The sequence below is a fragment of the Takifugu flavidus genome, chromosome 14, assembly GCF_003711565.1.
Source record: "Takifugu flavidus isolate HTHZ2018 chromosome 14, ASM371156v2, whole genome shotgun sequence".
In the NCBI taxonomy this organism is placed as follows: domain Eukaryota; kingdom Metazoa; phylum Chordata; class Actinopteri; order Tetraodontiformes; family Tetraodontidae; genus Takifugu; species Takifugu flavidus.
Window position 1 is genome coordinate 2,808,361 of NC_079533.1, and position 14,581 is coordinate 2,822,941.

At 42.7% G+C, this 14,581-nt stretch overlaps 2 protein-coding genes and 1 long non-coding RNA gene across 3 annotated transcripts in view; 2 read left to right on the top strand and 1 right to left on the bottom strand.

The window, feature by feature from the left end:
- Positions 1-267: 267 nt before the first annotated feature.
- Positions 268-5,887, top strand: LOC130537811 (myb/SANT-like DNA-binding domain-containing protein 2). Its single transcript, XM_057054853.1, has 4 exons — positions 268-744; positions 2,520-2,775; positions 2,850-2,913; positions 3,154-5,887. The coding sequence occupies exons 1-4, from the start codon at positions 280-282 to the stop codon at positions 4,022-4,024; spliced, it is 1,656 nt and encodes a 551-aa protein (XP_056910833.1). The 5' UTR covers positions 268-279; the 3' UTR covers positions 4,025-5,887.
- Positions 5,888-9,012: 3,125 nt separating this feature from the next.
- The window catches only part of esama (endothelial cell adhesion molecule a), a 30,687-nt gene continuing 25,118 nt past the window's right edge, over positions 9,013-14,581 (top strand). Inside the window, exon 1 of the mRNA XM_057054267.1 lies at positions 9,013-9,309. Coding sequence (XP_056910247.1) covers positions 9,249-9,309 — 61 coding nt within the window. The 5' untranslated portion in view covers positions 9,013-9,248. The remainder of the gene's footprint in view (positions 9,310-14,581) is intronic.
- On the bottom strand, positions 10,053-13,861 carry LOC130537434 (uncharacterized). The gene is made up of 2 exons (XR_008953619.1): positions 13,713-13,861; positions 10,053-10,700 (listed from the first exon to the last, which is right to left on the bottom strand). It is a non-coding gene; the product is annotated as an uncharacterized LOC130537434 (long non-coding RNA).

Below are 14,581 nucleotides of genomic sequence, written 5' to 3' on the forward strand. Positions count from 1 at the left end.
TATCTATCTATCTATCTATCTATCTATCTATCTATCTATCTATCTATCTATCTATCTATCTATAGGTGATAGAACCTGTCCTAGTGATTGTCAAATACATTTTAGTTATATCATTGTTGTACTAACGATGAACAGATGCCAATCAGCACGACTGCAATGCTTTAGTTAGTTAGTTAGTTGGTTGGTTGGTTAGTTGGTTGGTTAGTCAGTAACGGGTAACCTTAACTCCACCTCCGTCACGATCCACCCCGTGTTTTCCTCACGTCGCTGTGGCGTCACATGCACGTTCCTCCCCTTAGCAACAGAGGCAACATGGCGGCGTCCAGCCCTGCCGAGGGTTCTCCGGAGATCTCGACACAACTGAAGACACCAAAGACCGAGGTCCCGTCGCCTGAGTCTGAGGACCTCAGTGACAGTAACCAGAACCATTCCGACGCCTCCACACCCAACCGCTTCTCGCCTCTGAATGTGGGCTCTGGGCCGACGAGCCGGACGGTGGTCCCTTCTTCCTCGAACAGCTTCACCGCTTGCCGTGGGATGTCATGGACCCCATCCGAGACGAACGCTCTCATCGCTGTCTGGGGGAACGAGAGGCTCAACGAGGCGAGGATGCAACAGCTGGAGGTGGCCGGTACCGTGTTCTCTGGAAAGGCCCCCGGACCTGCCATGTACGAGCGGGTCTCCAGAGCCCTGGCAGAGCTGGGCTACGAGAGGACTCCGTCCCAGTGCAGAGAGAGGATGAAGGTAAATCCGAATCATGGTCATCCTCCAGCGACCCACAGTTCTCTACAGGTTATTTTAGCTTCAGTCAGAGTTGTATCTGCAGGTGTCATGTAGATGAGAACATGCATGATGGCGGAATGCATGTCAATAGCGACACAGTAAGATCTCTACTGTTTGTAAGAGTCATTACAAACCTTCTACAGAAGCATTAAATCTCACATCATGCACACATAAACTATGTGAGACCTACTTCCATCCTAAGTCTGGGCTGCCAGTAATTCAACAGTACATGCAGAATCATGAGGTCCATCATATTTTAATGTTGACAGATGGTTTATAACTAGTTTTATAACGGTGTTTGAAATGACAAAACCAGCCAGCTATCATATGGCCCATACATTGCTCTTTACTATATGTATATTTGTTGAAAATGAGGAACTGTAAAGTACAGAAATCTTTCACTCACAAAAGTGGCTTGATGCTGAAAGCATTTGGGAAATTTAGCAAGAATTTTTCTGCACGCCTTTTGCATCTCACATTAGGCCTTTGTTATATTATTATACAACAAATGTTCAGAAAAGCTTTTGAATTCATACATGAAAATGTGCTTTGAACTCTCACTGGGCAGTCTTTTACATCTGAATAAAAGTTATTTTCCAGCAAAAAAGGGAGTATTTGCCTCTTCCAAACAATAGCAATGCATCCCATTTTCATTACAAACTCAAATAAGCTAAAAAAATGCTTGAAGATGTAGCTTTTCTATATTACTGACCTGACATTTAGGCGTCTAACTGCGTCGTGTCTGTGTTGCATGGAGTTCTTCCACCTGTGAACGGGGATTGCAGCCCAGCCCATCTCAACTACATTCCACGATTCCTCTTGTTTTGTCTTTGAAACCACATTTTTGATATTTCCCCACATGTTTTCTATGTTCTGTTTCTATGGCTGGGCTGGCCCCTCTGTAACAGTAATCCTCTTGGTCTGGAACCAAGATGCTGCTTCCTCACTGAAGGGTCTGGGGAATTGTCTTGTTCGAACGTTTTGTCTTTGGAATAATGCAACGTGACCCCTTCAAGCATTTGCGTGTATTCAAATCGATCCATGACCTTGGTATGTGAAAACAGGCCCAGCACAACAGCCCCAGATCATCATGATCCACGGTCTTCACAGTGTGGCTTGAATTCTGGGTTTGAGGGTCATCTGATAAACTGCCTGAAGTTTTGTGATCTTGTCAAACTGTAACCGGCCCAGGAACTTTCATTTCTCCCATAATAAGTTTTTACAGGAGCTTCTGACTGATAGCTTATCTTCACGGGGCTTTTCTAGCTGTTACAGTAGTAAGAGGACACTTTAGACCTTCTTTAATCACTCAGGAGCAGATCGTTGCCTCAGTCTTTGCTATTTCTGACGCAACTTTCTGGTTTACGATGCCATGTGGACGCACTTCAGATTATTTTTAACTAAGTAGCTTTTCGTTGTCCACATTTTTTTTAAAAGGAATTATTTGAACCCCTCACTGCTAACTTTGAACAAGAAAGCATCTGATTTATTCACTTTTCTCTAAAATGATGTATAAAATGATGGTTTCTTTTCATCTTTTCTTGTTTTAGAAAAAGATACGCAACGCTCCTGATGTATGTGTGTGTGTGGATTCTACAGAATTGAGAATTTTGAGCTTTATTTCCTTTTTTATTCACGCTGCTCTCATTTTGAGCACAACTGTAATCTGCCTGTCTGTCTGTCTGTCTCGTGTGTCTGTCTGTCTGTCCGTCCGTCCGGTGTGTTATGTCATACAGACGCTGCGTCGTTGCTACAGCCGAGTGAAAGAACATGGCATTGGCAAAAGGAAGAGCAGCTACACCATCGAGCAGCTGGAGAAGGTGTTTGGACAGGGGGGCTGGGACTCCCAGAGCTGTGCTCCGGTGCTCATCAACAGCAGCGGGCTGTACCAGGAGATGGAGTCTGACAGCAGCACACTGGAGGACTTTTCCCAGGAGGACTGGTGCAACCAGGTCCTGGACTCAGCCTTCCAGGAAGGGGACATGGAGACTGGTGAGTGGCACAGTTCATCAAAGATACATCACATCAGCGGTGACTTTAAAACTGACACTTTAGTTTACTCGCAGAAGAACTCATGGTCCTGAAGAACCAGGCACTGCAGGTCCAGACTGAACTGTCAGAACAGAGCCAGTAAGTCATGCACCTCACACATCGTCAGGCAAACGTCGGTGTGGTGGCATCACTGGACACATCTGTCTTATTTCACATTGCTACACCCGATCCAAAACCAGCCATGTAACGTAGATAAACTTGATTTTTTTAATGAATTCAAAATGAAGTCCGAATCGGTGGAGCGTTCTTGTACACAGGAATACAACAATGCAAAGAAAATGTGGAAGGATGTCACATTCTTCGTCCGTTTTTGCTCAGGAAACGAGACATGATGCAGACCGTGATCCACATCCTGGAGTCAGTGCAGCTGAAATGGGAGCACTTCCAGACATGGACAGAGTTCTCACGGCTGCACCTCTCGAACAAACTCGCCATCTTCGGTGTGGGCTACAACACCCGGTGGCGCGATGACGTGCGCTACCACTACGCTGAAATCAGCTCCCAGGTGCCGCTGGGGAAGAGACTGCGTGAATACTTTAACCCCGAGAAGCCCGAGGGCCGTGTCATTATGACCAAAGTGCAGAAGATGAACTGGAAGAACGTCTACTACAAATTCCTCGACATCACCATCAGTGAGGCACGTTGCCTGGAACTTCACATGGAGGTGGATTGGATCTATGTAGCTCAGTCCAAACCAGCAGGCTGTGGTGCGGGAACTTCACATTACCTCCTGCCGACAGACATCCCCAAGACTTATGGACTGTACGCCATTGGCTACGAGGATCTGACACCCTGTAATGACACCAACCTGACCTCAGATCTTACACTCGAGGACCGCAGCCCACCCCCGCCAGAAAACGGGGCTCAACCGGATGAAGGCTGCAGGTCCGGGGTGAAAATCACGTACTGTTACCTGGGTGTGGCCGAGCACAGAACTATCCAGCAGTGCCTGTTCCAGCACTTCCAGGGTCCTGGAAAACACCACATTCACGGAGAAGCCTCTGGTGTGACACGGTTACTGCAGGAGAACAGCCGCCTTGACGGGGGCCAAAGCCCGTCTCAACGCGTCGCCATTTACATCAAGTTCATCGAGGTGGAGCTGGACTTTCTGTCAGCGGGCTCCCTGGTGGAGTGTCTGGAAACGGCCGTCGGATATTCCCTCAAATACAACAACAAACACGCGTCGTAACTGTGGCTTCGAGGCTTGAGGCTGAAGAGAGAACAGTTTTGGTGTTCTCAGTGTTTTACAGCTGGTTCATCACAAAGTCTCTACATGACATGGTAGATTCTGTAGTTTCAGACCGTTGTGCACTATAAAGGTTCCTGCTACTGTTTACTGCGCATCAATACTCCTTTAAATCAGTTGGTTTTGGGTTTGTGTGATTGGGAGGAGGTTCCACCCAGAACTAACAGCTGGTGCGCGACCGGTATTTCCTTAGGTTAAAGAGGTTTTTACTGGAATTGTTTTGGTTCAAAGAACCATTTCAACATGATATTTAATTAAATTCTTTACACCTTCTGATAGAGCTGAGAGAGAAATGTCGGAAACTGTTCTCAGGAAGATGTTCTTGGATTGTATTGACATCAGTTACGTTGATAATATGTGTTGATCCTCAGAAAACTCAATATTTAAGGCACCATATTAAATATAACTTTAGCAACTCTCATGTATACATTTTACATAAAACCATTACGTCGTAATAAAGTTCTGAATGGAGATCCTGCAGCTGAAAGATGTCAGAACATGCGGAAGATGTGGAAAGTGGAAACTGCTAGGAAGGTTTGGGACGAGATTCAGCAAGAAAACGGTCCATAAATGATCCTCTATAGAAGTCCTGATACCGCTACTCTAATTTAAGGTAAATACCAATCCAACGTCATTGGAAAGATTTCAAAAACGGGTCAAAACACATTTCAGTTGACTTCCTGTCTGATGAATCAATGCCAGATGTCGTTGTTAGTTGCAGGTGAGTATCAAACAAATGTGAGAGTATTGATATTTATGGGTATTTGGAGCGCTCTGCTGTCTACCTCAGTGGGATGTGTCAAACAGCAGTGAGAGAGCAGAATGTATATTTATTGTGTATTTTATGTATCTGCTTTTGTTTTGTGGGTCTTACAGCCGCAGCTGTTTCTGTGCACATTAGAGGGAAACTCAAAGAGCGACTGCAGCTTGGGTGATGTCGAATGTTCATGTCTATTTTGATAGTCTTTTTACAACCAGCCAATGTTTATCTGCCCCCAAACTTTTAGTCATTATTCAGCCTTTAAATTCACTATTGGGTGATTCTCAGAATTTCATTTGGTCTCATCGCTGTTACAAACTCTCTTTTTTTTCAGCTGCAATTACAGGAGTAGCTGTCAAATCTGGTTGTTGTAGCACAGTTGCATGAAACGAGATCCATGTCAGGCACCAACCACGACTGCACGAAGAGGGACACATTCCTCGTTGGGAATACGTCTCTTTTCCGGGTCACGCTGCAGAGATGACCTGCTGACAAGTCAGTGAAAAGGCCATTGGAGAAGGCACCATGGGAAAGCTCATGCGTTAGCTATGTCAGTGGTATCTGCCCAAGTGTGCTCTGCCGTGCACAGTGTTCTTGCTCGTGATCATGAAGTTACTGTTGTTTTACCTCTGTGTGTTTCTGTGCCAAAAAGAGGAGCTTGTGATAGTGGAGTAATCTGTAACTGATGGTGGTTGCACAGGCGACTCACACCTCCATCAGAATGCTTGTGTAGATAATGCATATCTGCACCGCTGGCGTGACATTATTACGTTACAGCTGTATTTTTGAGCTTATGTGCAATGTTGCAAAACAAAGGACTGGACTAGAATCCTCACAGACTCAAATTGGATAAGTTATAGCAAGAAATATTTAAGTGTTTTGAGCAATTCTAGCTTTTACTCATCATGTTGATATTTTTGGGTTTACTATATAAAGATATTTTACATGTTGACGCCATCTCTTGTATGTTGATTGATCGAAGGTCTTGTATGTTTACATGTTATAGATAATAAACAGACAATGGCTAATGTGTGTCACACTGAAAACGACTGAATGTATTTGAATTTGAGCTGATTTAAACAGGGACTCCTGTGGCGTAACAGTATTAATACTAATGTTAAGCATTATTATCAGTGCTGATATCAGTCACCAGGAGAGGGAATGTCCTGCATTCAGGTTTTTTCTTTAATACAATTTAATAAAGGTGAGGAAACCAAAGATATTCTCAATGCATTAATATGATTGCATACATGAAACTCGACTGAGATGGTGGCAGTAATAAATGCTTCACATCATCCCCAAGATCTGGGTCGGATATAAAGTTTCAGGCCTTGTAGAGATTTATTTATGAACATTTTGTAAAACTTTTCCATGGAATTCTTCATTTCATGTTTTACATAAACGCGCTCCTTAAAGGTGTAATTTCCTCGTGTGCCAGGTGGGGGCGACAGAGGGCCAAAGCTAACATTCCAAAAAACTCGTGCGTTTTAGTGAGGCACGTGCGGAGACAATGCTGCCGACCTTTTAAAAACTGACCTTTGGAAATATAATAACTTTTTTTTCTTTTTCCCTGAAAAGGAAGTCTGAACAAATGTGAGACATTAAGATTGAAAACAAGAGCATATATAGCAACAACTGATAACTGAATTTGCTCTATTTCTGGCATAGAGAAATCACTGAGACACAATGTGATATTGTTTGGAATACTGTCTCACTTTATGAATTTATTATATTACACTTTGTCTTCTAAGTTATTTAAATTCTAGGTGATACAGATGAATGCTTCAAAGAAACAAAAAAGGTGACGTATACATAATAAAAACATTAATCTTGTACAAAAGCATTTCTCATGTATATTTGATAAGCCTGTTTGCCTTTGTTCATATTCACATGTGAAACATTTTCATTCATGGAATTAATTTTTCACATATGAATTAATCAATTTTAAACCTTCAGTCAGTGCTGAAATGTAGGTACTAGCCTGAGACTTGAAGATGGGTGCATGGAAACCTTTTCTCCATTAAATTAGGAAGAAAATTAAGAAACAAAGAAATGAAGACAAATCATTTAAATGGACCACTTAACCAGAAAAGGCTCAGTTTTAATGGAAACAGGCTGGGCCGGTAGGTAGTGTCTGTTTAATCCAATTCCTCTTGAACTTGGATTATAATAAATGTGTCAGATAAACCAGTGGTGTATGATGTGATAATCTGATCATAAAGACGTGCATTCTTCTATTCTCTGGGAAATAATTGTATTAAATAACAAATCCCAAAGATGTGGTATTGACACATGAAACAATGCAGTTGAAATAATTAATTCATTGTAATTCCAGTGTTGCCCACTGGAATTTAAAAGATAATGTCATTGGAGGCACTGTGCAAATTTGTGTCTTTTTAATTTTATGATTCATTATAATAGTGTTAATTGTTTCCCAGATTAATCTACAAGAGAGATGTGATATTTTTCTGTGGCAATGATGTCATCAAACCACTGTTTTAAAGAAATAGGTGGCCAATCTCAGTGAAATTACATTAATCTGTACATGTTAAATTACATAAAAGCAGCATTAATTCCAACTCCATGTGAATATTGATGGCTAGTGTGTTATTTGAACTGTGGACTCAAGGTCTGATCACACTGGCTGAAGAAACGACTTTTAAATGAATAAATTATTGATCAGATTACTGACAAAATAGCACAGAACAAGACCTACATATAAATTACAGCTGCACCAGTCTTGGCTGCATGTGGTGCATGGACAGATGTTTTAAAAAGGAATAGCTTTTATATTCTCTTTGTAAGTCCAGATCATCTTAAAATGATGGTTAGATCCTGACAGAAAAGGTTAAAGTCCACCTGTAGATGAAGGACAAAGCAGGGCCAAAGTAGAGCCAGATATTTTGAGAAGGATGTGGAATTAAAGTAAAACCATTTTATAAGCACATAGGGATTATTTTATCAAGAGGAATATTTTAAAATATTTAATGTATTACTTTTATGTGTTAGTGCTGGTCACATAATCCTGTGCTGTGGGGTTAGACGGATAAGAAATAAAATAAGATACATTATTACCATCTGTTCATCTGCTCAGACTAAAACAAACAGAATTGATTCTCCTGAGGTTTGCACTGAATGCTGCAGGTTTCTTCAGGAACTCCAACGGCACAGACATCCTGAACCCTGTTACTTTGGATTTCATCTGCAGTATAACCCTTGCTCACCTCTCATAATTGAGCAATCCTCCTGCGTTAGTCTCAGCCTTGTTGCTGAGGCAACAGGGCGACCTCAGAAAATGAAATAAAGGGGTCTGAGCGCATCAGGTCAGTCTATGTTATTTCCATGTCTGTAGGGGGGAGTGAACCCACCTGGGGAATTCACATCAAGCTGAGTCCAGCCCGCCTGCGTGCTCAGATCTTGGCCTTCTTCTCACACATGACAGAGCAGCAGTCACAAACACTTTGTTTGTGTTGTTTTCAAATGTTCACAGTGCTAAAAATGCCTCTCCATATTTCCAACGTCCGCTTAACACCTGCAGAATGTTTCGAAATAAGGTCACAGCCATATTTAAACTGCAGATACACCTATTTAATTGAGAACCTTGCACTGACGATTATGGCTCTCAGAGCCACAGAGTGTATCGATACAAAGAAATATCAGCTATGGTGTTGAAAAATATGTAAAATTCTATATACATTTTTAAAAAACAGAATTCTAATATATTTCCACGATAACCTCTCGAAAGCCTGGGGGTTAATATCAGTAAGTTTAATGGATATAAGTACCACATATCCGTTTACACCCCTTTCAAAATAAGATGATAGGGCACAAAAAGCGCTCACTCATCAGTGGTGACTTTTATTTTTAAACTCTTGACCGGAATCTATTTTTATTATTTTTTTAATTCCACACGCCAACTTTCTCCTCTCTCCTTCCCTCTCCCTTTCTCTCTCCTTCTCCCCTCCTTCCCTTCCTCTCTCTCTCCTTCCTCCCACCTCTCTCTCTCCTTCCTCCCACCTCTCTCTCCTTCCCCTCCTCTCTCTCTCCTCTCTCTCTCTCTCTCCTTCCTCCCACCTCTCTCTCTCCTTCCCCTCCTCTCTCTCTCCTCCCCCCTCCTCTCTCCTCTCTCTCTCCCTCTCGCCCCCCACCCCCTCTCTCTCTTTAGTATCCCTGTATTTGTTGCTCGCTCTCCGCCGTCTCTCTCCATCAGCAGAGTTGAGCGTACACGCGCAGGAGCTCCAGTGTCGGCGGCGGCGGCGGCGGCGCACAGTTTCGTTACGGACCCCCACGTTTCCTCACCTGAAGTGTCGATTTCCCGCACCTGTCGAGCAAGAGGAGCTGAGGAGGAGCTCAGAGCAGCAGAGAGCGGTCCCACAGACGCTAAAGGTGCCTAAAGCAGTGGAGAGCATGATGGAGGTATGCAGGTCATGGAGGAAAGTAACTCTTCTCATCCTCACCTTCCTGTCAGGTCAGTGAATGCATCAATTTATTTTCATGGTCGCGACAGACTTTGATCACGTGTTTCCAGTCTGAGAGTTTTAAGCTGTAACTTTTAATTGGACATTGCACTGGTGCTGATATCCGTTTTCGTGAATGGGCAGAAAAAGCGCTTGGTTATTTTAGAAAAATCTGTTTTACTCCTTGTGAATTTGACTGGAATCGTCCTCCGTTTGTGGAGTTCCATCCTGGTTCCACGATAGGATTTAATGCTGAAACACCTGTTTGTTTGACACAGGTGTTTTACACATGATTATGTCTTCCAGAGAAGAGTAATCTCTTTATGTCTGCTGTAGCTTTGCCATCACTCTCTAGTAAACCTACTTTCACTGATATCAGTGCAGCAAACACACACACACACACACACACACAGTGTGGATGCGTCTACCATCTTTTCTGACTGAAAACTGGGGCAGGATGCAGCAGCTTGAGTGGTCTGAAAATGTGTTTAAGTCAAAATTGTTTCACACCTTATGATTTGTCTGTCGATAGAGCTGATCTTAAACAATCCTGAGGCCCTAAAGTGGAAAGTAATTCGACTGGATGCATTAGCACCGAATCAATGTCTGTAAATAGCAACAAGGGATTTCTCAGGAATTGTGAATTTCATTGTTTGTCTTGACTTTACCAAACCCTGAGCATCAACAGAGGCAGCACACAGGTGGATGGTGGGTCTGAATGCTCGTTGTTGAGTGGAAATATCTCATTCTCGTGTGGCTGAGCCGCAGATTTTTATTTATTTAGTCAGGTAGCTCCATTTCCGGTGAGTCTCCTGTTTCAGATGAGAGTGTGTTGGCAAAGTCCCTAAAAGTCAAGGTAACAGTGTCTGCGGCATTAGCCATACAGGTCTTCCTCCCAGACAAGTAGTCCCTAGTATACCCTTTAATAAAGATTATTAAGACCAGTTGAGGGAAAATGAAATTATTCCATTTGCCAAGGATAGTTTGCTCATGTAGATTAAATCTGAATCATAACAAGTTATTTTAAATAGATGTAAAAGAGTCAAAGCATCAAAGTGTAAGTTTGGTTAAAACATGTGACTGAACAGTCTGTTCTGGGTAGGTTAATGCAGTCTGACATTAGTCTTCACTTCTGAGTTTGTGGTTCTCCTTTACTGTTGCCAAAACATCACCTGTGCTGACACAGATGATGTGAGAGGGAGGGGCATAACCTGAGGAGACGGAGGTGAGCGGCGCAGTCATGGATCAGGGTCATGGCATGTAGTCAGTGTTTGCTGGCAGGTGTGTCCTGAGCGCACGTGATGGTGGAGATCCTGACAGGAAACATCCATGAATAGCAGTCTGTGCAACAGGAAAGCTGAGGGTTCCTCCAGCGTGTCAACAGGAAGTGAGCAAATATCCTCTGCAAAAGGAAAGAAGCCCATTTATATTGTTAGTTAGAGTACTTCAATCACAAAAAGAGAGAAAATACTAATTTCCTTCTAAAGTTATGCATTCAGAATTCTTCTCTGATATAGCAACCCCCCCCAAACAGACACACAAACAAGTGCACAATGAAAATACAATAAAGAACAACCACAGCAATGAATAAAAACAATAAAATATGCTTAAAGCCCACAAAGGTTAGACACTACTAGCCACATACCATTCATTTACAGCATTAACCTGTCCATCTTAGTCTACATGAGTAATCCAAATTAATCTGTGGCAATTTCCATTTCCAGAAAAGCAAAGAAAGGTCACTCAATTCTCATTTAAATGATTTTCATTTCCGGTTTAGCGTGTGCACCCAGCTAATTGTGACATTAAAACCTCTGCCCGTGCCTGTGCTATCTTCACACAATTATCGCTCACTTTCTCTGCAGTACAGTTACATAAATTTACCTGTTATTTGACTAAACTTGCATGAAGCCATTAAGACTGGCTCAGTAAAGTCGTGTTTGGATCAAATGATTTGAATAGCTTAGGTTCAGTGTGTCCACCTAACTGCTGCGTTCTCCTCATTTTTGAATTGGTCCCCCTGTTCTCTTCTAAAGAAACTAAACTCACTTATAATAGCCTGGGAATAATCCACCCTTTTATTGGCAGAATTACACTTAAGACCAGTCCCTGTCCTTAAAATGATAACCCATAAATAAAATGTTTAATCTTAGTTTAATCTATCCCTATAGATTATCTTATCTTCCCAGTAGAGCGCCATTGAAAGGATAAACACCATTGTATGTGGCATTAGAAAAACATTTCCATGTATGTTTGACCTAAGAATCCATTTACACAGAGTAATCTAAAGACCAGGTCCATGGCATTAGTGGGTTCTCTATTATTTTTGGACAGAATGTTGTAGCAGTGTCCTGAATTCCAGCCCCACTTTGAGACAAAAGGACATCGTCACTGGATTTCCAGGTAGCTCTCATTGTGGATTTTACTTATTCAACAAGGTCAGTCCATGTAGGCTTCAAAGCGCCTGTTTGGACGTGATCTTGATTCTTCCCGATGTAGAACAGTAATTATTAAATATGGAACCACCACCACTACCATTATAACGCCACATGTGTCCTGTTTACCCTTGATATCACAACATGACTCATACTGATTAATATAGAGCAATCGTGGCCTTTCCTGTATTATTACTGTCACTGTGGCGAGACGCCATTACTAAATATTATGATGTGTCCTTAAGACTAACAAAGGGAGGACCGTGGTAGGCAGTGGGCCTAACGAACAACTAATGCCTTATCTCTAATTGCCTATTTCTTAGAATAATACCAAATGGATGTTGAGCAGATCCCCTCTCCACTTTGAGCTGGGATTAGAGCTGGAAGCCTGTATGTGTCCCCAGCAACTAGTGCAATTTTGATTGACCATGGAGATTGAAGGATTTATCGGTACACACGTAATGACTAGGAAATACAACTGTGTACTTTTTCATCTCAGGCCAGGAATTTTACTGTCCAATCGTAAGTCAAATGTGCCAAATACCTCTGATAATCCATGTATATATACCCAGCCTGTTCTCCTGACCACGAGGTTCAGGAGAACAGGAACCTGAAGGTGGTTTAGTGCAGGTCCAGATTCAGTGATGGGTAAGGACATTCTTAAAAAGGAAGCAAGACATCAGCTTCTCAAAGAGTAGATTTAGAACCTAGACGACAAACTTGCATTTTGTCTCATCTTGTCTTCTTAAGCTTTATCCAGAACCGGGTTGCAGGGGCAGCATCCTAAAAGGAGGTTCACCTTGTGACTATGTTCTCTCTTCACCATGACGGTCTGGTACACCGGCTTCATAACTGCAGCGGCTGCACCGATCCCTCTGTCAGTCTCACCCTCCATCTTTCCCTCACTCATGAACAAGACCCCGAGATACCTGAACTGCTCCGCTTGAGGTAGAACTTCTCCACCAACCCGGAGAGGGTAAACCCCCCTTTTCCGGGCCAGAACCACGGTTTGGAGGTGATAATTCACATGGCGGCGGCTTCGTACTCGGCTGCAAACTGACTCAGGACATGCAGGAGGTTGATGAAGCCAACACCATCGGCAAAAAGCAGAGAAATCATGTGGTTCCGATTCTGGACTCCCCCCGGCCCCTGGCTACGCCTAGAAATTCTGTCCATTAAGCTTATGAACAGAACCGGTAAGACAGGGCAGCCCTGGCGAAGTCCAACATGCACCGGATGTTTTATGAATCTTTACATTTATTTTTAATGCATGTTTTTTTTATTATATTTCCATTTAGAAGTACCGTAGTAATTTTTTAAAAAAAGGGTTCTGTGAAAAAAGCAACACTTCAGTGTCAGTTATGCAGATTCTTAAAATAATGCAATTAGGCCCGGGGGCATGTAAATACCTTCATCTAATTATATTACCTTAATTAAAGTCAGATTCACAGGATTACTACTCTGATTAGAAATGTGGAGCGCTTCAGTATTAGCTGGGTATTTTAAAAGCTGCTTTGACCTCCAGAGACCACATGGGTCTAACCAGAAGAGCTGTGACATGCTGTAATTCCTGCCCCACATTCACTGAGTCAACTGACTCACTACTATTTTTAAGTGTACACAAACAGTCATATTTTAGTTCCAATGTGAGATCAGCTGTGGGAAAAGAGCTCAGGGACTGTGTGAACATACACTATGAACGTGTGAAGTTCCTTTAAACCTGATGGAGACAGACAGAAAAACAGTCAGACAGAGAGAGAGAGCGAGAAGATGGACAGACAGTCAGACATGGACCCACGCTAGAGTCTCACACGGGGAGGACTGGTCAAACACAAACAGAGACACACAGAACTTATGGACAGCAACTTATGGATGAAGACTACACAGACACACCTACAGACAGATGGACAGAGACGCTCAGAGCGTCAGTCATGTTTAAACAGCGATAAACACAGAGACAATCAGAGACAAATACAGACCAACAATGTCGGAGACAGAGACGATCAGCGACAGCCCAAGAGAGGCAGTCGAAACAGTTGGACGGACAAAGACGGTATCGGCGTTTCAGCAGAAACATCCATGTCAGGATGTGGAGGAAGACGTTCGTGTCGTTGCTGGACTTCCTGCGATGTTCCGTCTCTATCATGGACCCCTCAGGGGTCATGAGAAAGGCACTGGGCCACTTTCCCAACATCAGGTCCTGGCCTGGGGACTCTTAAAGGCACAGACACACATGACCAAATTTTCCTCTTCCTGACTGAAACATCAGCGTTGGCGCAGCTGGACCGACTGGATCTGGATATTTATAATCTGTTGTTGAGTGATTAATTCATGTTAAAATGCCTGTAAACTGAGATACAAGTCAGTAAACATGCACATTGTTTTTCAGAGTTATTCTCGGCAGATGGTAGTTTCCAGCTTCCTTCAGTGCCATGTTTAGAAATGAATGAATCGTATATAATAGTATATTTATAGAGGCATTTTTGGAGATCACTGGGTTCTGTTTCAACTGGTAATACTATAGTGCTGCCTCTCACCACACGAGACTCCAGTGCTGACTACACGCCTATTATACACATTACGACAGCTCATTTAGGTGGTGAGCCCCACTACTCTAAGTAAACACTGGCAATCTCCTGGGTAATCACTATTTTCCATCAACAAATCAAATACCATTATAGAAAACATGGGCTTTAAAGTCATTTTGGAATCTAGAGGCGCTGGTGATGGCAGGGTTTCTCCTTCCTGCTCCTCATGTAATAACAATGCCTTTTTATGGTCTGAGCATCTGAGTCAGGTGATGGAATTAGAACAAGGCTTCAGACAGTGGTGTCAGATTGATAAATTC